At 42.5% G+C, this 27,450-nt stretch overlaps 1 protein-coding gene across 1 annotated transcript in view; it reads right to left on the bottom strand.

Moving 5' to 3' along the window:
• The window catches only part of TSPEAR (thrombospondin type laminin G domain and EAR repeats), a 204,640-nt gene extending 178,712 nt beyond the window's left edge, over positions 1 to 25,928 (bottom strand). The window contains exon 1 of the mRNA XM_069733527.1: positions 25,471 to 25,928. Within this exon, the coding sequence (XP_069589628.1) occupies positions 25,471 to 25,549 (79 nt within the window). The 5' untranslated portion in view covers positions 25,550 to 25,928. The remainder of the gene's footprint in view (positions 1 to 25,470) is intronic.
• Between the last annotated feature and the right edge of the window lie 1,522 nt (positions 25,929 to 27,450).

Here is a 27,450-nt window from a genome sequence, read left to right as displayed (position 1 = left end):
CAAGTGGACCTATGGCTCTCGATAATTGACTGATATTGACTGGACAAAAATAGGAACAGCTGGAAATTGAACATATGAACAAAAATACAAAACTTTACTAAATAAAAGTAGGTCAAGAGGAAAAGTAGAGGTGGTGCAAAACAACACACACAAAGGTGGACAGCCCCATTAAACAGGCGCATACTGCTCAAAACCAAAGTTTCTCAATTTTAGTAGTTATATTAACAGGTTTTCTGCCTCAGAAAGTAAAATACAGGGTTATCATTCATTGCCAGCAAGCAAATATCATGGAGGTGTTGAAAAAGTGGGCGGCACGGTGGCGCAGTGGATAGCACAGCAGCCTTGCAGCGCTGGGGTCCTGGGTTCAAACCCCACCAAGGACAACATCTGCAAAGAGTTTGTATGTTCTCTCCGTGTTTGCGTGGGTTTCCTCCGGGCACTCCGGTTTCCTCCCACATTCCAAAGACATACTGATAGGGAATTTAGATTGTGAGCCCTATCGGGGACAGTGATGATAATGTGTGCAAACTGTAAAGCGCTGCGGAATATGTTAGCGCTATATAAAAATAAAGATTATTTTATTATAAAAGTAAAACCTAAATGCCCTGATTCACTGGTGTTCACTAAGGCTCCATATTAAGCGAATCTGTCAGTAGGATGAACCCTCCTAAGCTGTCCGTATGGGCATGTAGGTCATAGAAAGCTGAATAAAATGATACCTTGATATTTGTAATCCAATGTTTTTTTACAGAGAAATCTACATTTTTCTTAATATGTAAATTAGCTCTTAAGATCTACGGGCAGGATATGGATCTCCCTGAGAATCTGCCTCCAGAGCTTACTGTACTTTAAATGAAAAGGGGCATTACCATTGTTACACATGTAATGACTGTCACTTTGCTTCTGATCTCATTGTAGGGTTGATCCTACTGATAGATCCCCTGCAATAAAGGAAGCACAAAAGTAAGATGAGCAAAATGTTATATGTGGCACACACCTCTTAATGAATTTGGCTCATTTTTCAACACCTTCTAGGCAACTGCCTGAAATGACAGTCAACTAGAGGCTGGCATATATTTCTGTTATAAATTGTTGGTCATGGTTGGCCCCACCTGGTCCCAGCTCTATCCACTTTTCAAAAGGCTGAGTGAGCTGGCCATGACTGTTGTAAAAACGCCAAAAGTCACGTGTTTTGTAAGATTTTAAGCCATATTATCTCATAATGGCAAAAAAGTGCTAGGTGTATTCCTTATCTTGTAGAAATTGTAGACATTTTCATTACCGACCAGACCCATTTTGGGAATTTTTGTATATGCACCATTAGCAGCTCTAAAATTTAATCTACAGCTCTGGCAAAAATTAAGAGACCACCACATTAAAACCCTGTCATTGGCAGCCCAATCTCCTGACCTGAACCCCATTGAAAACCTCTGGAATGTAATCAGGAGGATGATGGATAGTCACAAGCCATCAAACAAAGAACTGCTTAAATGTTTGCGCCAGAAGCAGTGTGAAAGACTGGTGGAAAGCATGCCAAGACGCATGAAGGCTGTGATTAAAAATCATGGTTATTCCACAAAATATTGATTTCTGAACTCTTCCTGAGTTAAAACGTTACTATTGTTGTTTCTAAATAATTATGAACTTGTTTTCTTTGCATTATTTGAGGTCTGAAAGCACTGGCGTTTTTTTAATTTTGACCATTCTTCTTTGTCAGAAAAAAAATATTACATTTATTGCTTGGAAAATCGGAGACATGTCAGAAGTTTATAGAATAAAAGAACAATTTACATTTTACATTTACATTTTTTCATTTTTATTTTAAGCTGGGCTTTATCAATCAATTTTCCTTGCTTCTCTTAATTATTTATTTTTCATCTATTTGAGTCATTGTCCTTCCTATAAGGTCTAAAAAGACCTTTACAGTAGAAGGGATGCATTTTAACATAGTAATACATACTTTTTAATGCTGATTTTTATTATTATTATTATTATTAGTAGTAGTAGTAGTAGTAGTAGTAGTAGTAGTAGTAGTAGTAGTAGTAGTAGTAGTAGTAGTAGTAGTAGTAGTAGTAGTATACATTTTTTAATTGTGACGATATATTAGTTCCAATTACAGGGAAAATTCAGTATATGTGCTGCACAACAGAGTTGATTGGGTCTCCTTGGACGCCGCAGCTACTGCTCTCTCTACACTCAGCAATCATGTGACAGTTGGTTCCCAAGGAAGAAGCTCTGACAGTGCTTCCTATACTGAATACACACCATTAGTCCAGTGCTGTGCATACAGCAATCATGAAGGCAGATATTGTAATAAACTTCAAATTGTTTACTGTACATGGACATTTTTTGAACATCAGTGTAGATATTTTGTTTGAGGATGATTTTTATTCACAATGCTACAGGACTGCAATGGGCTCTAATACAATGCCTGCTTACCCAATTATAAAAATGGTAGTCATGAAAGAGAATTTTATTTATTCATCTCATTGTTGGATGTACATCCAACCCTGGCAGAGGTAAATAGATGACATATTTGCATATGGACTGATACAAAAGATCAACTGTCTTATTTTCACACAATGCTTAATGACATCTATCCTGAGGTGCAGTTGACAATTACCAAGTCTAGGTGTGGACTCCTGTTCTTGGAGACTTTTGTCAATTTATGGGATGACCAACTGTGATCATAATAATCTGTTGGACTATAAGAGTAATCATTCAAAGCCTGCCTAGGAGTCACTCCTTAAAGTGTGTTGCATTACATCCAATAATGATTGGTTTGTACACAAAATGGACAGGATATGTGAGAGGTTCTTAGAACCCAATTATCATAAAGCGATTTCACAAAGACACCAAACTTGTATACTATACTAGACGATCATCAGGGAAACAAAGGAATTGAGTTCCAGCTCCTAAAACAATGTATTTATTAAATCCAAGCATAAAATCCAAATGTCCATAGTGTACAGACTCCCGTCGGTAAGTGCCCAAGGAGACAGAGACTAAAGGTACCGTCACACTAGACGATATCGCTAGCGATCCGTGACGTTGCAGCGTCCTCGCTAGCGATATCGTCCAGTGTGACAGCGACCAACGATCAGGCCCCTGCTGTGCTGTCGCTGGTCGGGGAAGAAAGTCCAGAACTTTATTTCGTCGCTGGACTCCCCGTAGACATCGCTGAATCGGCGTGTGTGACACCGATTCAGCGATGTCTTCACTGGATCGTTGTCGGTATCGCTGCAGCGTCGCTAAGTGTGACGGTACCTTAACGGCAACGCGTTTCAATCAAGATGATCTTTATCAAAGCCATACCTGGGTCTGACAGTTCTTCCTCTATATGAGGAGACTCACCCAACCAGATCACTTGTGTGAATCACATGACAATTTGACAGGTCCTTTTTTCTCTAAAACCATAATGAACAATATAACAACAAACATAATAAATAAAAATAATCAACTTACATTCAGCAATAGTGGAGCATGGTTTCATGTCTTTTGTTTAATCCTGTTGAGACACGGGTATTTAGTTGGAAAATCCAATATGCTTCTCGTGTGAGAAGCCGGCGTCTAATATCGCCACCGCGGGGAGACGCATTAACCCGTTCTATTCCCTGGACCTTGAGACTTGCAGTACTGCGCGCATGGTGCATTACAAAATGTTTAGACGCTGCCGACATGTTCCTATTTTCATTAAGGGTATTACCTATATCATACAGATGATCTCTAATGCGTGTTTTTAGTTTTCTGGACGTGCAGCCCACATATGATAGGTTGCACTCTGTACATTTAATTTTGTACACCACATTAAGTGAGTTACAATTAATGTACTGCTTTATATCAAACTTAATTGATTCATCTGCATTATAAAAAGTTTTTTCAATACTAGCAAATTTACAGGTGCTACAATTGTGTGTACCACATCTGAAGAACCATGGGTAATTTAACCAGGTTTTTATTGGTCTAGTTTTTGAACAGAACATATTGGGGGCTATTTTATTGCCGATTGTCGGGGCCCTTCTAGATACCACATTTATACCAGAATTCAATATGTCATACAATTGTGGATCTTCATATAGGATGGGTAGATACCTGTAAATGATATCTTTAATTTTAGAAAATTGGGGGCTGTATTGGAAACATATATATGGTTTTTGTTCCATCTGTGTATTACTGTTGTTTTGTACCGTAACTAGCTCTCTGCGATCCCTTCCATCTACAATTCTTTTCGCCCGATTGATTGTCCATTGTGGGTATTTGCGGCATTTCAATTTTTTCTCTATCTGGTCAAATTCATTTTTAAGATCTCCTTCCAGACTACAGTTTCACTTGATCCTTGTGAACTCACCCACCGGGATTGATTTGATCGTGTGCCTACTATGGCTGCTTTTAGCATGCAATATTGTATTGCCCCTCACTGGTTTGTGATGTGTTCTAGTGATAATATTAAGATCTTTGTGCCCCGTAAGCTCCAGATCCAAGAATGAAATATTTTTGTTATTAACCCTATGCGTAAATCTAATACCATATTCATTATGATCAAGATATTCCATGAACTTTTCTATATATACTAAACTAGACACAAGTGGTGTATAAGGAAAGATAGTCCTTACACAGTATGATGCATTCTCTATCCCACAAACACAAAATGATAGTCATCACAATGCCCACAGAGTATGATGCATCCCACAGTTTTCCACAGTATGATGTCCCCACAATCCCCCACTCACTGTATCATGGCCTTCAAAATCCCCATACACACTGTATGAGGGCTCATAAAGCACCACTATAGTATTTTGTATCTCACAGAACCCCCATACACACAGTACGATCCCCATTTTAGTCTCCCCTATATAGTATGATGACCCCCATAATTCCCCCTACACAAGATATGATGGCTCCTAAAGCACCACCACTGCATAATGTATCCCACAGACCCCCCACACACAGTATGATGGAGCCCACAATATGATGCTCATACATTCCTTCACCACACAGCAAAATGGCCTCCACAACCCTCCACACACAGTATGATGTCCCTTTTATCCTCCCTTCATACAGTATGATGAGCCCAATAATACTCCCTACATCCCAAAAGATGGCTCCTAAAGCACCACTATGGAATGATCTATCCCCCAAATCCCCCATACGCAGTATAATGGCCCCACAGCCCTCCATACAATATGATGCCCACACGTTCCTTCACCACACAGCAATACAGCCTCCACAACCCCACCCCTAGTTTGATTTCCCCAGAGTCTCTTCCTAACAGTATAATGGACTCCACAACCCTTCCTACACACCGAATAATGGCTTCTGAAGACTCACACACCTTAATGGCCCCATAGCCCTCCACAAAGTATAATTAATAACCTGATCTTCTCTGTTACAAGACTGCATACTGTGAAGCTGTGTATATACAAACTAGATTGTGGCCCGATTCTAACCCATCGGGTATTCTAGAATATGCATGTCCCCGTAGTATATGGACAATGATGATTCCAGAATTCGCGGCACACTGTGCCCGTCGCTGATTGGTCGAGGCAACCTTTATGACATCATCGTCACCATGGCAACCATTATGACATCATCGTCGCTGTGCCCGTTGCTGATTGGTCGAGGCCTGGCGGCCTCGACCAATCAGAGACGCGGGATGTCTACGTCCTTTATGACATCATCGTCGCTGTGCCCGTTGCACAGGCCGCCAGGCCTCGACCAATCAGAGACGCGGGATTTCTACTTCGATGCTGTGCTGGTCTCTGATTGGTCGAGGCCTGCCGGCCTCGACCAATCAGAGAGCTGGGATTTCCAGGACAGACAGACAGACAGACAGACGGAAAAACCCTTAGACAATTATATATATAGACTAGATTGTGGCCCGATTCTAACGCATCGGGTATTCTAGAATATGCATGTCCCCATAGTATATGAACAATGATGATTCCAGAATTCACGGCAGACTGTGCCCGTCGTTGATTGGTCGAGGCAACCTTTATGACATCATCGTCGCCATGGCAACCATTATGACATCTACGTCGATACTGTGCCCATCGCTGAATCAGAAACGTGGGATTTCTACGTCCTTTATGACATCATCGTCGTTGTGCCTGTTGCTGATTGGTTGAGGCCTGGCGGCCTCGTCCAATCAGAAACGCGGGATGTCTACGTCCTTTATGACATCATCGTCGCTGTGCCCGTGGCTGATTGGTCGAGGCCTGGCGGCCTCATCCAATCAGAGATGCGGGATTTCTACGTCGATGATGTGCCGGTCTCTGATTGGTCGAGGCCTGGCGGCCTCGACCAATCAGAGACGCGGGATTTCCAGGACAGACAGACAGACAGAAAGACAGACAGACAGACAGACAGACAGACGGAAAAACCCTTAGGCAATTATATATATAGACTAGATTGTGGCCCGATTCTAACGCATCGGGTATTCTAGAATATGCATGTCCCCGTAGTATATGGACAATGATGATTCCAGAATTCGCGGCAGACTGTGCCCGTCGCTGATTGGTCGAGGCAACCTTTATGACATCATTGTCGCCATGGCAACCATTATGACATCTGCGTCGATACTGTGCCCGTCCCTGAATCAGAAACGTGAGATGTCTACGTCCTTTATGACATCATCGTCGCTGTGCCCGTTGCTGATTGGTCGAGGCCTGGCGGCCTCAACCAATCAGACGCGGGATTTCTACGTCCTTTATGACATCATCGTCGCTGTGCCCGTTGCTGATTGGTCGAGGCCGCGCGGCCTCGACCAATCAGACGCGGGATTTCTACGTCCTTTATGACATCATCGTCGCTGTGCCCGTTGCTGATTGGTCGAGGCCTGGCGGCCTCGACCAATCAGAGACGCGGGATTTCTACGTCGATGCTGTGCTGGTCTCTGATTGGTCGAGGCCTGGTGGCCTCGACCAATCAGAGAGCCGGGATTTCCAGGACAGACAGACAGACAGACAGACGGAAAAACCCTTAGACAATTATATATATAGATGTGGACAAAAATGTTGGCACCCTTCTGTTAAAATAAGAAATTCCCACAATGGGTGCTGAAATAAACTGAGACTGACAAAATTAATTTTCAGTTTAAATTTTCTGAATGTCAACTAATCAAAATCAGACATTGCTGTTGGATTGCGGTTCAATAGGGAAAAAAATGAAAATGGCCTTGACAAAAAGACAATACCCTTCACCTTCACGTAATATTTTGCTGCAGAACCTTTTAAGGCAATCACTGCAAACAAATGATTTTTGTAACTCTGAGGGCTCAATCACACTGTCAAGATTCTCTGAAGTGGTAGAATTGGGCCAATTATGGTAATGACACTCGGCTCAAAATCTGTCAGAGTTTGAGCAGAATGTTACCTGAGAGTGCTCCAATTCTCTTGCATGAGAGAACTGCATCACAGGTGTAGAGAAGACAGAAAGTAATTCCTCCATCGTCTCCATTGTCTCTGTGCGCGCACATTATACTGCACTCAGATGACACCCGAGTGTAGTCCGATATTTCATGCGCACCCATAGATTTGTATGGGTGCCCATCGTCCGATTATCGGAGGCACTCACAGCATGCTGCAACTTTCTTATCCTAAATTGGCATGAGATAAAAATTACAGAACTGCACTCCCCATAGTATAACATTGGCCTGAGTGCTTTCTGATCAAACATCGATTAGCAATCGTCCAACTTATATGCTGGTGTGAGCAAGGCCTCAGTAAGACTTTTATACGTGCCCGCAAGTATTTTGCCCCACGCCTTGTGAGAAAACTGGTTCAGCTGTCTCAGCTTCCAAGGGTGCCTTGAAGCACAGTGATACCAAACAGCACAATGACTACTTTTCACCCTTTAAATCGGCAGACTGACTGATTACAAGTTTGTAGACACCTGTGAAGATAATTACAGAATACACTTTAGTTTGTATCCGAATGGTCAAATTATTTTCAAGCTTTTTCCGTGATATCATAATTTTTTGTGTTTGTATTGCGCGTATCAACACATGTGCAGTACAAACATTCAGCAGAAAAAAAACCACAGACTGTGTGTTCTCGTCTCCCAACCACGATAGATGGCAGGAAAAAAGGGATATTGTGGCGAGTAAGAACACTATGGAGCTTCAGTAGGTATACAATTTCTGTGTACGTGTTGCAATACTTGTTCCTCTGCCTATCAATAAGTTTTAGGCCGGGGTCACACTAGCAAGGAATACGGACGAGTGCTGTGTGATAAAACATCGCATAGCACTCGGACCAGTGTTCATCTATGGGGCAGCTCACATCAGTGTTTTTTTTCTCGGCCATTTTCTATGTGAGAGTGAAATCGCAGCATGCTGCTATTTTCGCCGACACTCGGCCGAGTCTCAGCGCACTTGTACCCAAATAAGCCTATGGGTGCGAGTGAGACAACGCACATCACTTGGATATCATCCGAGTGCTGTGCGATATACGCTGACCCCGGCAATGGAGGAGATGGAGAAATTCATTTCTCCACCTCCTCCGCAGCTGTGCTCAGATTCTCTCCGTGGAAGAGGCTCGGAGCACAGACGCATGACACTCGGCTCCCGCTCGCAGCAGAGCAGGAGCCGAGGGTCATCAGCATATCGCATCGGATGCCATACGCTAGTCTGACCCCGGCCTTAGGTTTACCTATATGTCATATCCTGTCTACTCCAAAGAATAATTATTTTGGGGGGATCTGGAAGTAGGGTGTATAATTAGGACTATTGCTATGGTGACCGATGATTTTTATGCCTACTATATACCTCTCTCATTTGCAGATGGAAGTTCTTAGTGCCTTTTAGTCACTCAGATAATGTGACACTTAATGGACATCCTTTAGTACAGCACAACGGATCAGAAGTGTGCACAGATGTTTCTTTTATAACTGCATCTAGCATGTATTCAGGCTACAATCCAGAAACTGAAGACTATAAGCAAAAATGTTTAATGACCTTTTCAAGGAGAACAACTTTAAAAAAAACACTCATTGTGCATTCAGATTTGCTTGTCACATCACACCATCTTGGTAGGTAGGAAAAAAGGTGTAAGTGTAAAAATAAAGCTCTGAAGAACAAAATGTGAGTTTTAGGATAACGTATGAACATTTTAGTGAAACGGATTGTCCCTTTTAGTAAAAGTTTTTACTTTAAGTTCTTTTAGTAAAAAAATTAACTGAGCCTTAGGCCAGGATCACACATGCGAGAAACACGTCTGTGTCTCGCTTGTGAAATCCCTCCTCTGGCGCCGGCACTCCAGAGTGGAGCGTGCGGCCACATAGCAACACATGGAGCTGCACGCTCCGCTCTGGAGTGCCGGCGCCAGAGCTTGGATTTCACATGCGGGACACGGATGTGTTTCTCGCATGTGTGATCCCGGCCTTACTCTCCCTCCCATGGTCCAGTGCTGAGTCTTGTTGGTAGCGCCGGTGTCCACAGTACTGCAGACAGTAGCTGAGCTCAGTGGCTCTGTTGATGTAGACAGCACAAGCCGCTGGGAGCCACTGAGCTCATTCATTCGTTGTCCACACCATGGCAACAAATCCCAACAAACATCTGGAGCAGCCACCGAAACTCAACGATGGACCTGTTGATGGTGAATAATCCTCAGTTTTTTGCTTTTTAACTACTAGAGGATCTTGTAGGAAAAACATTTTGGAGAGGGGACAACCTCTTTAAAGACAATGTTACATGGGGATAATTAGAGATAGATAGTGTTAAACCAACATCGGCGCCCCTGCATGTGTCCCTTTTCCCCTCTCAACAGGGATGCCGGTGTGTTCATTCACCCTGCCACTCAGCTCTAGCCCCCGCCATCTATGTCTCCTCCCAGAGCCTGCACACACTGTGCAGATCACTTGGGAGAGCTTAGGGCATGTGTGTGTGCTTCCTGCTTCTTAAATGGGATGCAGTAGTGCTTCTTAAAATGTCCCCAGACAATGGCTGGGAGACATTAAGTATTTAAGGCACCTTCCCCAAATGGGAGGTGCCTTAGCAACGTTACCTAAACCCGTACTCTCTGAATCTGATCCTGTCCGTCCCATTTACCTGATCCATTGCACCCAGTCAGCTTCTGTTCCTGTCCTTCCTGCTGTACCTATAATGGAACAAGCTCTGCCTGTGCCTACTCCTCATCCTGACCCATCTGAACCTGCACCTGTGATTCTGTACCTGTGGCCGTCCCATGTAACTGAACCTATCCTGCTTGTGCCATATCCTACATCTGTCTACCTGCCTCATAACTCCTGATAACCAGTTCCTAGCTGGTTCTACTACCCTGTCCCCTTGGGGGCCAGCTGCCATGGCTCCGGGGTCCATCCTGGAGTAGCACTTGGCATCTCTCTGGGTTCAAATCTAACCACACCATCAGGAGCTCTAATTAAGAACTAGGTGTTTGCTTAGTTATGCCCAGGCTCCAGGCTTTCCCCAGACTGTTGCACAGTGGTTACATAACCCTGTGTGTAACAAATAGATAGATAGATAGATAGATAGATAGATAGATAGATAGATAGATAGATAGATGCAAAAGCCCCCCAAGTATTTATCAAACCTTCAATATAAGTCCAAATGATTGGAGGCAGCAAACCATTCAGATGAAAAAAAGCTTCTTATTTAATGGCCCAACATGGATTGACAGATCTCTGCCTACATGTACAGTGTACAGGTGTAACCTGGGTTTCGGGATTCAAATCCCACCAAGAAGAACATCTGCAAGGAATTTGTATGTTCTCCTTGTTTGCATGAGTTTCCTCCAGATTCTCTGGTTTCCTCCCATGCTCCAAAGACATACTGACTGGAAATGTAGATTGTGAGCCCAATGGGGACAGTTTTAACATCTGTAAAGTGCTGTGGAATTAATGGTGCTATATAAGTGAGTAAAATAAATATGTTTCAGTATATAGTATTAATTAGAAAATAAATAATATTAGTGAAACATTCACTTAAAGAGATAATGTACCTCTCGTCTACACAGTGATTGTTTAGCAATATATTGGCCTTATGTGACAAGTAGAAGCTGCATTGATGATTTAGAATCATCCTGCAACTAAATGGGTGAAAATGGTTAAAGGAGACAGTGAGTGGTTAGCACAAGCCCAGGGTATTCTGGGTAAGTGATTGTTGCATCAGGGACCTGCAGGAAGAAGCAGTGTCAGAGAGAGTCTCCTGTCAGACTAAACTAAAATAATCTTCCAAGACCAGTTCTTCAGGGAAGTGACTGCTGGAAGCATAGAATAAGGCTTCTTTCAAACTTGCGTCATCTGGCGGCCGTCACAATGCGTCGGCGCGACGTACCGACGGACGTTGTGAAAATTTGGCACAACGTGGGCAGCGGATGCAGTTTTTCAACGCATCCGCTGCCCATTCTAAATTCACGGGCAGGAGGGGGCGGAGTTCTGGCCGCGCATGCGCAGTAGGAAATGCAGGACCCGGCGTACAAAAAAACATTCCCTTGAACGTTTTTTCGTGACGACGGTCCGCCAAAACACGACACATCCAGTGCACGACGGACGCAACGTATGGCCATACGTTGCGATCCATCGGCAATACAAGTCTATGGGGAAAAAAATGCATCCTGCGGGCACATTTGCAGGACGTGTTTTTTTCCCAAAACGACAAATTGCGACGGAGGCCAAACGACGCAAGTGTGGAAGTAGCCGAAGAGTGAGAGAGCCGACAATACCAGATTCATCCTCTCCACCTCACAGCATGATGAAAGTGTAATGCTTCACTATGTAAATACACTGTGTTTGAAGAGAAATTGCCTGTGAAGAGACTTTCATATCTGTTTGCTGGAAGCATTGTATAAAGAGAAGTGATTCTGTGTGATGGAAAGAAGCTTGATTAAAACATTATAATCAACCTTTGCCTGGTAGCTGTTACCTCGCATGACTGCGAAAGATTCTGATTAATGGTCGCCCTAAGCAAAATTCCTTCAAGATTTCAAAGAACTCATGTTCCCTTGTCCTGCCTACATATATAGAGCGGCGGACATACAACACTTAGTCTACATACAGTTGTGACCTCTTGTATGAGTTGTCTCTGCGCTCTTGGGGTAATTCTGGTCTGCCAGCCACTCCTAGGAAGGTTCACCGCTGTTTCATGTTTTTGCCATTTTTGGCTCTCACTGTGGTTCGCTGGAGTCCCAAAGCTTGAGAAATGGCTTTATCGACGTTTCCAGACCGATGGATCTCAATTACTTTGTTTCTCATTTGTTCGAGAATTTCTTTGGATTGTGGCACGATGTCTAGCTTTTGAGGATCTTTTGGTCTACTTCACTTTGTTAGGCAGGTCCTATTCAAGCGATTTCTTGATTTAGAACAGGTGTGGCAGTAATCAGGCCTGGGTGTGGCTAGGGAATTTGAACTCACAAAGATGTGATAAACCACAGTTAACTTATGTTTTCATGGGGGGGGCAATCACTTTTTCACACAGAGCCCTGTAGGTTTGGATTTCTTTTTCCCTTAATAATAAAGACTTTCATTTAAAAACTGAATTTTGTGTTTGTCTTATTTAACTATTGGTAGAGGAAAGGAAGGAAAATCATGATAGACCTTTAAAGTGTAATATTTATGCATTTTACATCATATAATTGTACACAGGGTTATTATAGGAGTAGATATCATTAAAAAAAAATTGCTGTTAACATTTATTGAACGTTTGGAGGTCACAGACCTTCTGTACTAGCTGAAACCATCAAGGGCAGTAGCTGGGGCAGACTAGTGGCAGATTACATTTATTGTCTTCATCGTTTTCATGTAAAAGAGCATATGAATCATAATAAATATGGTGTCAAGTTAAAATAAAAAGATGTAAGAGGCTAAAATCTACCTTAAGCAGAAATCTGCTATAATATGTGGCATTTAGCTAAACTATATTGTCACAATGAATATATTTTGGGCTCAGAAATAGCTTTGTTGCTGGAGTCGGAAGGCCATCAAGTTCACATGACAAGCCTTAGAGCAGATGTTTATAGATCGGTATTAAAGAAAAAATTAATAATGTTACTGCGGGCTACAGAAGGGCCGGAAATAAGGGCCAGATGACGAGCACACTTGTCATCTCTTCATAGCATGCCATGCAGTTTGTTACACAGCAGGTACAGCTGCTCTATCCAGCAATGTCGGGTACAGACATGGGAGCTGATCTGCAACGGCCACTAAACCGTGGGACAGATCCCCAATGTCTCTGATGGTGTCGAACCCCTCACCGATCGAACATTAATCGCCTGTCCTAAGGCTAGGGTCACACAACCGTTTTTCTCTCATCCAAGAATATCCGACCCATTATTCTAATCACACTTTTGATCACACTCTGAGCAGAGTTTGATCAGAGTGTGAACCGATTTTCTCAAACGTGGAGAATGAAAAAAAAGTTTCTCTGTCTTCTCCATTCAGCCTGTGAACTTTGCACTGTACTCAGATGTCATCCGAGTGCAGTCTGATTTTTCTCACTGACCCATAGACTGGAATAGCTGAGTGCATTCCGATCGGAGAGACATTGTGCATGCTGCGATTTTTTTTCCTGGGGCACTCAGTCCGAGGAAGAAAAATCGGACATGTGCATGGCATCACTGAATAACATGGGAACAACATGGCGCTCTTCTGATTTTTATGGTTGTGTGCACATGCTCTAATGATAGGTCATCAATAATAAAGAGGTGAAATCCCCTTTAAAGGGAATCCCTCAGCAGATTTTTGCTATAGAACCTGAGAGCAGCATTGTGTAGGGAGAGAGAGCCTTATTCCAGCAATGTGTCACTTACTGGGCTGCTCAGTGCAATTTTGATAGCATCCCTGTTATCTCTGCTGTGGATGTAGCAGTGGTCAGAATTCTCTACCTGTATAGCCCCGCCCACACCACTGATTGGCAGCTTCCTGTGTACACTGTACATTGTCAGAAATCTGCCAATCAGCAGTGGGGGCGGGATTATTCAGATTACCTGACTGTCTTGCACACAACACCTAGTCCGGCTTAGTGATAATCTTCTGCTAATAAAACACTGACCGTGTTGAAACTACAGCAAGGTTCTGAGTAATTGACACATCTCTAGCATCAGGGTCTCTGACCCTACATTGCTGCTGTGAGATTAAATAGCAAAAGTTTTCTGACAAGTTCCCTTTATCATCCTTTGCTGAAGCAGGACATAACCTATGCTGGTCCACAGCACTTCTACTTAGACCTTTTCTATCATCCCTACAGCCGGGCAGTATAGTATGCTGGCCATTTCACCACTCTTCATCCTCTGCACCATCCACAGGCTGCCCTGCGCTGTCTACATTTCAGAGGCTAATGCTCCATCCACAGCAGCCATGATCACCATTATTTGGGCCCCGATAAGCGACTATATTCATCACTTTTCAGCTGATACAGGGGTCCGCCACATGCAGTCCAAACCTCCAGAAGTTTCTTTTTTTTCTGTTCTAATATGTTTTTGTTTTATCCTGAGCAAAGGAATTAATGGTGTGCACCACCTATGGCTTTATGCATAATCTGTTTTATTCTAACCTTTTTATATTTTATTCTATTTGCTATATATGATAATAGAGGCCGCCATTTTGCCTGAGCTGCTGGTAACGAGCTTTGTAGATTTACATTGCAGCAGCCACAATGACCAGAGACCACAATAGTCCCGAGATGATCTGTGGGAGAGTTTTCCATGCGTGTTCTGTGTCCTATGTCTACATTGTGGTCAATGTGCAGCGAAGGAGAGCTCTGACCATTACTTATTGCGGGTTGTGGATCATTTATTAACTATACATAGTTCATACATTTGTTTTACTGTATAGGTATATAGAGATGTAACTCTATGTTACCAGTTCAATTTGCATGTAAAGAAAACAATTACTATTTACTGTAAAAGTCTTCGCGCAGAGAAAATTCCCCTCTACTTCGCATTGTAACCTGTGGCTCTCTGATAAAGTTTCTGCCTGCCATACTACAGGTTGTGAGCAGTGATGAGCGAACGTGCTCGGATAAGGTGTTATCTGAGCATGCTCAACTGCTTCGGCGTGCTTGGAAAATATGTTTGAGTCCCCACGGCTGCATGTCTCACAGCTGTTCGGCCGTTTAACAGGCAATCTCTGCGTTTGTTGCAGCTGTCTAACAGCCGCTAGGCATGCAGCCGCGGGGACTCGAGCATGGTCGGATAACGCCGTATCTGAGCACGTTCGCTCGTCATCACTAGTTGTGAGTTTGAATCCTGGGAAAGACCACATTTAAAAAAAAGCAAGAAAATAACTGTGTCAGGTCCGCCTCAGAGTTCAATAGGCTTCTCTATGGGACGTAGAAAATGGCAAAAAGGGGTATTATAGAAACATCACCAAAAATGCAGGGAAAAACACTTGAAAGTTTTGCTCGCAGAATAAATACATAAAGCTGAAAAAAAGGTGCAAAAGAAAACACTTTGACCTCTACTGCTGCTTAATAAATGTTTTTGGCATTTGTATTCACATGAACAGTTTCAAATCTACATGACCAAATACAGTTTCCTAGGTTAATAGCGGCAATTAGGGTTGAGCGAAACGGGTCGAAATTTTTCAAAAGTCGCCGACTTTTGGCAAGGTCGGGTTTCATGAAACCAGACCCGACCCCAGTGTGGGGTCGGCCATGAAGTCGGCGATCTTTTGAATCTAGAATCGGAATTCCGATACCGATTCCCGATATGTTTAAGATATCGGGAATTGGTATCGGAATTCAGATTTAAGTGTAAAATAAAGAATTAAAATAAAAAATATCGCAATACTTACCCTCTGACGCGCCCTGGTACTAACCGGGAACCTTCCTTCCTTAGAATCAGCCTTCCAGGACCTTGCGGTGACGTCGCGGTGACATCGCGGTGACGTCGCGGCTTGTGACTGGCCGCGCGGCCGCCCATGTGACCGCTCGCGCGGCCAATCACAAGCCGCGACATCACCCGCGACGTCACCGAAGGTCCTGGAAGGGCTGATTCTTAGGAAGGAAGGCTGCCGGAAAGAAGCAGGGCGCGTCCGAGGGTGAGTATATACCTAATAGGAATATACTCACCCTCGGACGCGCCCTGCTTCTTTCCGGCAGCCTTCCTTCCTAAGAATCAGCCCTTCCAGGACCTTCGGTGACGTCGCGGGTGACGTCGCGGCTTGTGATTGGCCGCGCGAGCGGTCACATGGGCGGCCGCGCGGCCAATCACAAGCCGCGACGTCACCGCGACGTCACCGCCAGGTCCTGGAAGGCTGATTCTAAGGAAGGAAGGTTCCCGGTTAGTACCAGGGCACGTCAGAGGGTAAGTATTGCGATATTTTTTATTTTAATTCTTTATTTTACACTAAAATATGGATCGCAGGGCCTGAAGGAGAGTTTCCGCTCCTTCAGACCCTGGGAACCATGGAAACCCAATGCACTGCATTGGGTTTCGGGTTTCGTCCGACCCCGACTTTTTTATAGGATCGGCCGATTTCACTCGACCCGACTTTTTCAAAAGTCGGGTTTCGTGAAACCCGACCCGATCCTATAAAAGTAAAGGTCGCTCAACCCTAGCGGCAATATATCCATAAAAATCAAACACAAAAGCGATGATCTGTATAGGATTCCATATTTTTTTTGTACACCCGTAGACTTGAATTGGCAAATATTACCCAAAAATGCAGAAGAGAATAGTGTGAATTCCTCAGTCCTTTAGCCCCCGGTCGGCTTCTCACCGCTCTTGGTGATTGACAGGTTTCTCCTGGGTATGTACAAGAGTCCTCTTAATCACCAAGAGTGGGAACTAGTCTTGTTTCTGCCTATAGTTCCCGTCAAATCTTCAAACTATATTTGAAGCATTTCACAGAAAAATATAAGTGGTTGCTATTGTGCAGCCAGACTCTGAGTCATGCTTCTTGTGGTTTGGGCGGCATAAATCAGGTGACAGATTCCATTTAAAGGGGTTATCCTGGGCTATTTTTATATTTTATTATAATAATTTTTTGGATATGGCGCCAGCATATTGTGCAGCACATTACAATTAAAGGGAACCTGTCACCCCCAAAATCGATGGTGAGGTAAGCCCACCGGCATCAGGGGCTTATCTACAGCATTCTGTAATGCTGTAGATAAGCCCCCGATGTATCCTAAAAGATGAGAAAAAGAGATTAGATTATACTCATCCCGCTGCGGTCTGGGTCCGGCGCCTCCCATCTTCATCAGATGACGTCCTCTTCTTGTCTTCACGCTGCGGCTCCGGCGCAGACATACTTTGCCTGCCCTGTTGAGGGCAGAGCAAAGTACTGCAGTGTGCAGGCGCTGGGCCTCTCTGACCTTTCCCGGCACCTGCGCACTGCAGTACTTTGCTCTGCCCTCAACAGGGCAGACAAAGTACGCTTGCACTGGAGCCGCAGCGTGAAGACCAGAAGAAGACATCATCTGATGAAGATGGGAGGCACCGGACCCAGACCAACAGCGGGACCGCCCCTGGGTGAGTATAATCTAACGTCTTTTTCTCACCTTTCAGGATACATCAGGGGCTTATCTACAGCATTCCAGAATGCTGAAGATAAGCCCCTGTTGCCGGTGGGCTTACCTCACCCGCGATTTTGGGGGTGACAGGTTCCCTTTAAGAGGGGAAATGTACAAACAATAAAGATATGAGTAACACAATCCATAAGGAAATGAGTAGAACCTGCTTGGTCCAGCCATCAATATAATAAATGAATATGATATAAAGGGTTATGGTATAAAGTTGCATCAGCCAGGATCTATGTCGGTAGTTACCCCATGCTATTGGATGCATGGAGGATGTGGAGCAAGAGGAATTGTAGGGATCAGATTCTGACGGAACAGAGAACAGTTAAATAAGTGAAGTGAGGTGAAAAGTCTGTCTAAACAGATGTGTTTTAATGCATACTTAAAAATGTGGTGGCTAGGTATTAATCGGATTGTGCATTGTAGTGCATTCCAGAAAACTGGTGCAGCATGAGAAAAGTCTTAGAAATGGAGGTGGGAGGTTTGGATTATGGTGAATGTTAGTCTAAGATCATTTGCAGAATGGAGAGCACATGTAGAGTGATAGACAGAGAAGGAGGAGATACAGGGTGGTGCAGAACTGTGGAGAGCTTTGTGGGTGAGAGAGATACGTTTGTATTGTATTCTGTGTGCAAATGGGCAACCAGTGCAATGACTGGCATGAAGTGGAGGCATCAGTGTAGCGGCTGGACCGAAATATGATCCATGAATTCCGCATTCAGGATGGATTGGAGAGGTGAAAGTTAGATTTGAGGGAGTAGAGAGTTGCAGTAATCCAGGCAACAATAAATAAGAGCGACAGGTCAGTGATTCAGCCGTTTCTGCTGATGTCACATCAACAAAATAGCGGCATCTCTTTTGCTCTGTTGACGGGGAGTGACTGTCAACACCATGCTGATTGACATTCAGCTCGGCTGCCAATCATCATGACGTCGGCAGTCAAGCCCTGTCAGCAGAGCAGCCCGGAAGAAGAAGAGCTTCTCTATTGACATTGAGCAGCAGAATCGATGGCAGGAGCGGTCAATGACTGCTCTGTACCGGCACAAGGTACAACAGACTGGCAGTTAGCAACTACCTGCCTATTAGTTTATAGGCTTAATAGTTGAAAAAAATAGTCCTGGATAAATCCTACAAAATATGAGGAAATAGATTGAAGCCATATAGTACACAAACAGCATGATTATCTGGATTATCTCATTAGTCCATATCATCGTCTTGTTTAATTTGATCAAATACTGTGATGAATTCTGAGTAGTGTAATTATTCTGCTCTTGCAGGAGTGTATCCCCACACTGCAGGGTGGGACAACACCTTGTGGCACTTTAGGAAAGCTGGGACCTCACAGAGGGTGGCTTCTATCATTTCTCTCTACGGGCTGTCCCCAGGGAAGAGTAGGCTGTCAGTGGGTAGTATCGCTCTGATAATAACACACCTCCCAGCAATGAGGAGTAACAAGGTAATTCCGGCAGGAGCTACACAATGTCAGTGTATTATACTTCAGTCAGGAACATGTTTGGCAAGTCCATTGCTTCCAACTGCAGTAAATCATTAACGACTGATGGCAGCTTAACACTGATCCACATTGTAGTAGGTTAAATAAGCCCTGAGAAATCCAGGGAACCTGTAAAACTATGTAGATGTTCTTGATGCAATAGCCTGGGTGAACCTATACTAATATATTAGGGATTTGTAAGGCTGATTGCAGCTTAGGATTCATTGCTCATTTCTTACAGTAACAATAAGGATGTATCCCCACAGCTTTGGATCTTAATATTATTAACTACCATTTCTTTGTTTTTCTAAACTACATGGTTTAGTCACGAAATAAAAATTATTTGATTGTGTTTGTGAACTTTTCTGCTGTATTAAGTTGTGTTGTGTGAATGGTCACTAATATACAGATGTGATGTCTTTTTGGCTGAAAAAAGAGACACAAGACCACCAGCTTTGAAGAAAACATATACGGTATATTTTCTTTTATACAATTTTTTTATACTAGATGGCAGCCCGATTCTAAAGAATCGGGAGTCTAGAATCCATATATACTTTATTTATTCAAATGTAAGAATAATACAATTAATAAATAATAGTAAGAAAGAACAAAAATAATAGGCAGTATATGGAGAAAACACCAAACAAAAGTTCAAAATTGGTGTGAAAATGTCACTGAACCACTTCACAACTAAATATATATAGTTTTGGTAAATGGTATTATCATTTTTTTGACGAAATTCGGCAGGAGCTTGAAGAGCAACGTCACTGGGCCCGCCTCCACGCAGTAGAAACTTGCTGTGAGGTAAAAATTCAAAAATCACACCAAAATGGCGGGCGGAGTGTGTCACAGTACGGCACGTTTCTGATTGGTCGCTCGCAGCAGGCGGCAACCAATCAGACACTGGACACTGTTGACGTCACTTATCTCCGGACATTAGCTCCGGACATTAGCTCCGGACATTAGCTCCGGACATTAGCTCCGGACAAAGCCACGGAAGTTGGCACAAATTGCAGGAAGTAGTATTCTAGGCAATTATATATTAGATTTCTCCAAAGCTGGTCATCTTGTACCACTCAGCTCGAGATATCACAGACAATAAAATAGGTCACATCTGTTAAAAACAATAAATGCTTCCACTCTGGTTGCTATAGCTATATCCCTGGATATTTATATATTTTTGTGAGTACAGACTAAATTGCGGTCTACATTAAATATAATTGTATACTATATATTACGTGTGACGTTCAGTAAGTGCATACATGTTGTTTTCTTACAAAAACTAGGACATAATGTAAAGATATTTATGATTTTGCATTGACAACCACATGAGAACATCCATTGCTTATACATAAAATAAAGGGAACACTTAAATAATGCAATGTAACTCCAAGTCAATCACACTTCTGTGAAATCAACCTGCAGGGGGTGACCACAGACCATTTCTTTGTTCTCATTCTTTTTGGCTGTTGTTTTGTTCACTTTTGCATTTTGTCATTGCTTTCACCCATAGAGGTACAGTAGCATGAGGCGGAGTCTACAACCCACAGAAGATGCTCAGGTAGTGCAGCTCATCCAGGATGGCACATCAGTGTGATCTGTAGCAACAAGGGTAGCTGTGTCTGTTATCACAGTGTCTAGAGCATGGAGCAGATACCTGGAGACAGGCCAGTTCACCAGGAGACGTGGAGGCGGCCATAGAAGGGCAACAAACCAGCAGCAGGAACGCTACCTCAAGGAGGAACAGGAGGAGCAGTGCCAGAGTCCTGCAAAATAACCTCCAGCATCCAGCAGGCCACTAACACTCCATGAGGGTGTTATGAGGGAAGGGCAATTGAGATTTGCCAGAGAACATCAAGATTGGCAGATTTGACATTGGCGCAATGTGCTCTTCACGAATGAGAGCAAGATCACCCTGAGCACATGACAGCACAGCCCTCCATGTGCTAGCCAGAGGTAACCTGACTGCCATTAGGTACCGGGATGAGATAATCAGAACCATTGTGAGAAAATATACAGGTACAGTTGGCCCTTGGTTCCTTCTGATGCATGACAATGCTAGGCCTCATGTGGCTGAAGTGTTAGCAGTTCCTGCATGATGAAGGCATTAATGCTATAGACTGTCCTGCCCATTCCCCAGACCTGAATCCAGTCAAGCACATCTGGGACATCATGTCTTGTTCCATCCACCAATTCCACGTTACACCACAGGCTGTCCAGGAGTTGAATGATGTTTTAATTCAGGTCCACGAGGAGATCCCTCAGTAGAACATCCGCTGCCTCATCAGGAGCATGCCCAGGCATTGTAGCAAGGTCAAACAGGCACGTGGAGGCCACACACACTACTGAGCATCATTTTCCTTGTCTTGAGACATTTCCACTAAAGTTGGATCAGCCTGTAATTTGATTTTCCACTTTCATTTTGAGTATCTTTCCAAATCCAGACCTCCATGATATATTACTTTTGATTTACACTGATCATTTTTATGTTTTATTGTTCTCAACGCATTGCACTATGTAGTGAATAAAGATTTGAAACTGGAATATTTCATTCAGTAATATCTAGGATGTGGGATTTTAGTGTTCCCTTTACCTTTTTGAGCAGTGTATAATGCTGGCTACACCCACATAGCTGAAAGGTAGCACACAATGGCAGAGGTGGACTGGTAATTAAAGGGGTTGTCTCCATAAAAATAATGGATAAAGTTGCAAAATGCTTTTAAAAGCAAACAACATTGCAATTTTGATCTTATTATAAAATCCTTTTTACAGTTTAGACTTCTCCTAAACATATTGATGGCAGCAAGATGTCTGATAGCTTCTCATTGGAAACAAACCTCCCCCTCGTCTATATTTGACTTAAACACCAGGGCAAAGATATCAGAAATTTTGATTATCGCACTGCTCTGAATGATGAAACAGTCGAGAGATTCAACCTCATTTGGTCCCCGTGGGACACCTTCTGGGGACATCTGAATATTTAGGAACTTATTCATTAGGTGATATATCATTCCACCCTTCAACCGCTAATACCTTTACTTATCCCCTTTCCCTTCTGTCTATTCGTATGCCTCATATATTTTTTTGTGCATTATATACTGTATATAAGAGATGTGTATGTCACCATAGTATGTTACATCTATACCGCTGGCTTATGGTACTTTGTTTTCATTATAACCTAATTTTTATTCCTTTTTTCAAGCATGTTTTTCTTTAAAGGGGATGGCCGGGACTTTATGAAAAAACAAAAAAATGTACCTAAGCACTAACAGTCAGGTAATTGTAACTTATCTGCCTATTGTTTTTCCATTAGGTTCTTTTATTACAAATATTAAGTCACTTTTTATTTACTGTTCTGTATATTATATGACAATATAGACATCTAAAGTGACAGACTTATCCTTTAGAGTTTCTTATCTTTTTTAACTCCTCAGAATAAGGCGGTAGACAATATGCCCAGCTTCATTGTAAATGTGCAATGCTCTCAGAAGTAAAGCCTGAGATCATTGGGAAGGTGGAGGGGGATATTAAATGTGTCCTCCGGAGCTAATGACTAATTTCCAGAGACAAATGCCATGGAAAAGGACAACACCGCTGAGAAATGAGCTGATTTAATGTTGGAGAGCAGTGGTCAGCAGTGAGCCATTACTGGATATCAATCTCATTAATTCTTTCTTCTATAGTTCACTGGTTCTGCAGCACACGGATCTAGCCGTTATATAAGAGGGATTTGGGGATGTGTACTTAGAGTGTTTTTAAATCTTTTTTTTTGTAATCTTGGGAAAAAAATGCAAAAAAACTCATGTGTGAACCCAATTTGACCAACTTCTCCACCCATGATAGAACCGATTGGATGATCTGCTCTGGGATATACTACTTCTGCGATTCACGGGCTATGGTGCATCCAAGACGTTACCCTATGTATTAATGCTCTACAGAGCTGTAACATGCAGCCAAAATGTATTATAAGATGTTAAAGTGGTTTTTCAGACTCTTAATATTCTTTGTCTGTCCTTGCATATTTGATCATAGGGGAAAATGCTGGAATTGGACAACCAAAATATTAATGACCTCAGCCAGGGGCTCAACATCAATATTGAAGACCCAGAAAACCTCTTTACCCGTGTTTACCTTAGAACAAAAGGACTATAAGTTAATGGTCGCTCTTTTGTATTAAGTCTTTTAAGATTGTATTCAATTATTTATTCTTTCTCTTGGTCTGATAGGTAATAACTACACGTAGCATTATACTGCCTATCTCTGTGGTCTCCTACCATATCAGAAACGTGATATTGCACTGACCACTATAGAAGATTTATCATCTACTGTATTGTAAATGTAGCTCTTTTGCCTAGTAAGGGGTAGGATGGGACAGAATCCCCCCCAAAAGGTGATGTGACAGTCAATATTAGTGAACAGTCTTTAAAGGGAATCTGTTAGCAGGATTTTGCTACCTTATCCGAGAGCAGCATAATGTAGGGAAAGAGACCCTGATTCCAGCGATGTTTCACTTAGTTTACTTAGTTGTGATGCAATCAGAGTTCTTAGATGTAGCATGCAGCAGAGCTCAGAAAGCTGCCGCCGCCTACACCAAAGCTCTCTGTGTACATTGTCCATTGACAGTGAGCTGCTTATTACAGGAAGGGGTGTGGTTGGACAACTTGGCACGAGGCAGCTAGTCCCAACAATGATAATGACCTGGTGATAAAAACCTTCATTGTAAGTAAAATACAGCACACAGCCTGATAAGTGACACATTGTTGGATTCAGCATTTTAACCCCTGCCTCATGCTGTCCTCAGATTACATAGCAAAACCTGCTGACTGATTCCCTCTAATGCATGTATGATTTTTATCATGTTGCACTCCCCTCATATCTCTATTGTCCCCGCTTTTCAGATTTTACACAGAGGATTGGGCTACAAATAAGACACTCAATTGCCTCCAAATAATATTTTCCTACATGTTAAGTTACCTCAATAGACAAGAAAAGTATATTTTCAAGAATTCTGGCAAAACTGTTCAAATAATTAGAAAAGGTTCCCAAGAGTAAAAAAAAGACTGAAAAATGAAAAGAATAAAAAAAAAAACTTTACTTTACTCACCTGTTAATTTATATGCTGCCCTAGCGGTCACTATCTTGTCTTTATTTATGAATTCAAGCAGCATTGATGTACTGTTATTATAAGCATGAGCACTGCAGCCAGTGACTGGTGGCAGCGGTCATTGTCATTACTGCTGGCACGTAAAACAGCCAGGAAAACCAGAAAATTCTGTAGGTTTTCATGGCTATTTGAATTTTATTTTATATCTGGTAGTCAGTAGATTTATTTATTTTTAAGGCCATGTTCATACAATGCATTTGCCATGTATTTTTTGTAAAGAAAAAAAAAACAAATCGGGAAAAATGTTGCGGCGTGTGGCAAGAACCTAAATATTCCCTTTATGCGAAGGAGATTAAAGAATCTTCTACATATCACAGTAATATTAATAAAATAAAAGCAATAATTGGGGTGAATACCCTTCTCCTTTGGCTAATACTCTGCTCAGTACAACCAGATATTCATACAAAGTAACAGGACTTAAGGTATCATCTTCTGCACAGCTCATTTCGGAAATCCTCAATGCATGCCCAGTTGGGATGACATGAGGACTTCACTTAAGAAAAATGTTTGTTTTTTTAACAAAAAAACTACCATGATAAATCGTTTGTGTTTTAATTGCTGCAAAAGACGACGCGTAACAAAAAATGTCATTCTCTTTAAAAACCACAAAGGTGACAGGTCTCCTCTGAAAGGAGCATCTTGCTGAATGGAAAATTGGACATTTCTGAAAGTGGCTTTACTTGGTGTAAAATGATAACCGCTCAATGATCCTTTTGCTAGCCCTCGTAATTATCATATATTGTATTTCCCAGGCAATGGTATAGTAGCCTGATTCACAGTCGTGAACACTATCATTATCGTCCAATTTTAAGGAGAAGGTATCAAATGCCGAAATTCTGTTCACTCTGAAATAAATTCTCTAACAAGTTTTGGCTCTGACTTTTCGGTTGAATTACACGGTCTCCTGCTGACGGGTTGTCACCTGTCGCTCCTTGGAATAAGGCAATGAGATGTTGATGTCTGAAGGTCCATCTGGTAAACCGTTCCCAAAAAGTTACAGAATATTCGTAATCAATGCAACTAATGACAGTGAGGTGTAAGGCGGAGGAGCACAAAGGGTCCTACCTCGAAAACACAAACTACAATTTCCATGTGCTGAAATCTCAGGGCACGGTGCCCTTTAATCAACGTGACACTTCTGCCTCTTTAGTATTATTATGTGGCTTTTAGCACCCTAGTCGTGTTGGCGTTTCTCCACTTCGCAACTAAGGTGTAGTTGTCAAAATCTGACATTCACAAGTTCCCTTGAATTGCATTGAAATCTCTATGTTTAAAGGTGAAATCAAAAACAGAAAAAGTCAAGTTCCAGCAACGCTCATTAATAAAACTTGATGTCCTTACCTGTGCATGGAGTCCATGATTTCAGACCGATGGTTCCACTAAAGACAACCCAAAGAAAGACCAGCAGCAAGGTAGACATCAGTGGAGTTTCTCCAACTTGGGGTCCATGTACAATTTTCACAAATCTCCGTCACTGGCTAAGCCAACACTCTAACATAGAGCTAGGACTCGAGTCTTCATGGCCCATCAAAGTTGGTACATTCCTTGGTTAAATGGACTTGATCATGATTTGCTACTACCACTGTACACGCACAGTATGAAATAATCCTATCATGGTGCTCAAGCGTAAAGCAGCAGGGACTATGCCTGGAAATAGAGAACCATTCCTGGCCTCAGCTTGCTGCTCAGAAAGTCTTTAAATGGTCTAGAGCCGACACACTGTAAATGTAAAGTGTAGGTGTTGCAGTCACAGCTGTTTGATCAGGACACAACAGGTGAGCCTCTGCGTCTGAGGGATGAGCAGGTGAGTTTCCAGGCACAAGCCAAATATCCAGACATTTAAATGAGTTCCCAGTCATTTTCTCCTCTCTAGGATCTTTTCATCTTTTGCCCAGCCCTCCCCAGGTGAAGGAATTCCCCACTGTAAATGACTCTGCCCTTACAAAGAACATGTTACCAACAAAGGCGGAGAAAGGTAAAAGCAGTGCACCTGAGTGTGTGCTGACTGCACGGTTCTTAGGAGCATGAATGGAATGTACATTCGCCTTTCCCAACGACGGCACCGGATCATAGTGACGCAGTTCTAGGGGACAGCAGTGCGGAGCAGAAAAGTAGTGGGGTATTCTTGGCAGTGATCTTAGTGTTGTTTTATATTGTCAAGTGTAATCAGAATGTATCTATTAACATAAGTAAATGATTTAGGTATTTTGGTAATTATTGTACATCATGCCGTCTAAGGATAAAAGTTTATTTCCAGCTTTGGCATAGTTAACCTGTGGATCATCACACTGCAGAGGTCACCATCTTTAGACAGTCTGCATTATTAACTTTAATAATATACTGTTTATATGTTAATTTGTACTTGTTTTATTTGCAAAGAACCTGAAAGGGAGAAGATACAGATTATATATTGGAAAAAACTTTTTGACAGTGAGGGTGATCATTGAGTGGAACAGGAGGGTGATCATTGAGTGGAACAAGCTGCCACGAGAGATGGTCAGTTCTCCTTCAATGGAAGTATTCAAACAGAGGCTGGACAGACATCTGTCTGAGATGGTTTAGAAATCCTGCTCTGCATTGAGCAGGGGGTTGGACAGGATGACCGCGGAAATCCCTTCCATCTCTAACATTCTATGATTCTATGGTGAGTTCTCATTCAATGGAAGTCTTCAAAGAGAGGCTGGACAGACATCTGTCGGAGATGGTTTAGTGAATCCTGCATTGAGCAGGAAGTTGAACGCGATGACCAAGTAGGTTCCTTCCAACTCTAACATTCTATAATTCTATGGTGAGTTCTCCTTCAATGGAAGTCTTCAAACAGAGACTGGACACATCTGCTTGAGATGGTTTAGTAAATCCTACATTGAGCAGTGTGTTGGACACGATGACCCTGGAGGTCCCTCCCAACTCTAACATTCTAGGATTCTATGATTTGTTTATCAGAATATATCTTCCTCATAAATAATATGACACTAATTTAAAATTATCTAGAAAGACTAAGTGTAAATTAATATTTAGGGTGCAAATATGAAAAATATTGCCCATTCATCGATATGACCATGCTGGTGAGTACTGCAAATACCACCCTCTATAGTCTATATACTTTGTCCATTATATACTGTTACACTTTGAGCATTCTATTTTAATACAATATGGCTATGATCATTGGTTTATTGCTGGATTACCGTATATATGTTTATATGATCATTACCTCAATTACCACTTTGAAGCTATAATATGGAGTGGGTCAGAAGGATCCGGGGTTTCCAACAGTCCACAAACTCTAGGACAGCTTGTAAAAATAGGGCACTTTTTTGCTTT

This window comes from Ranitomeya imitator, chromosome 7 (assembly GCF_032444005.1).
Source record: "Ranitomeya imitator isolate aRanImi1 chromosome 7, aRanImi1.pri, whole genome shotgun sequence".
NCBI classification, from domain to species: Eukaryota; Metazoa; Chordata; class Amphibia; order Anura; family Dendrobatidae; genus Ranitomeya; species Ranitomeya imitator.
This window is presented reverse-complemented; position numbering and strand designations above follow the sequence as displayed.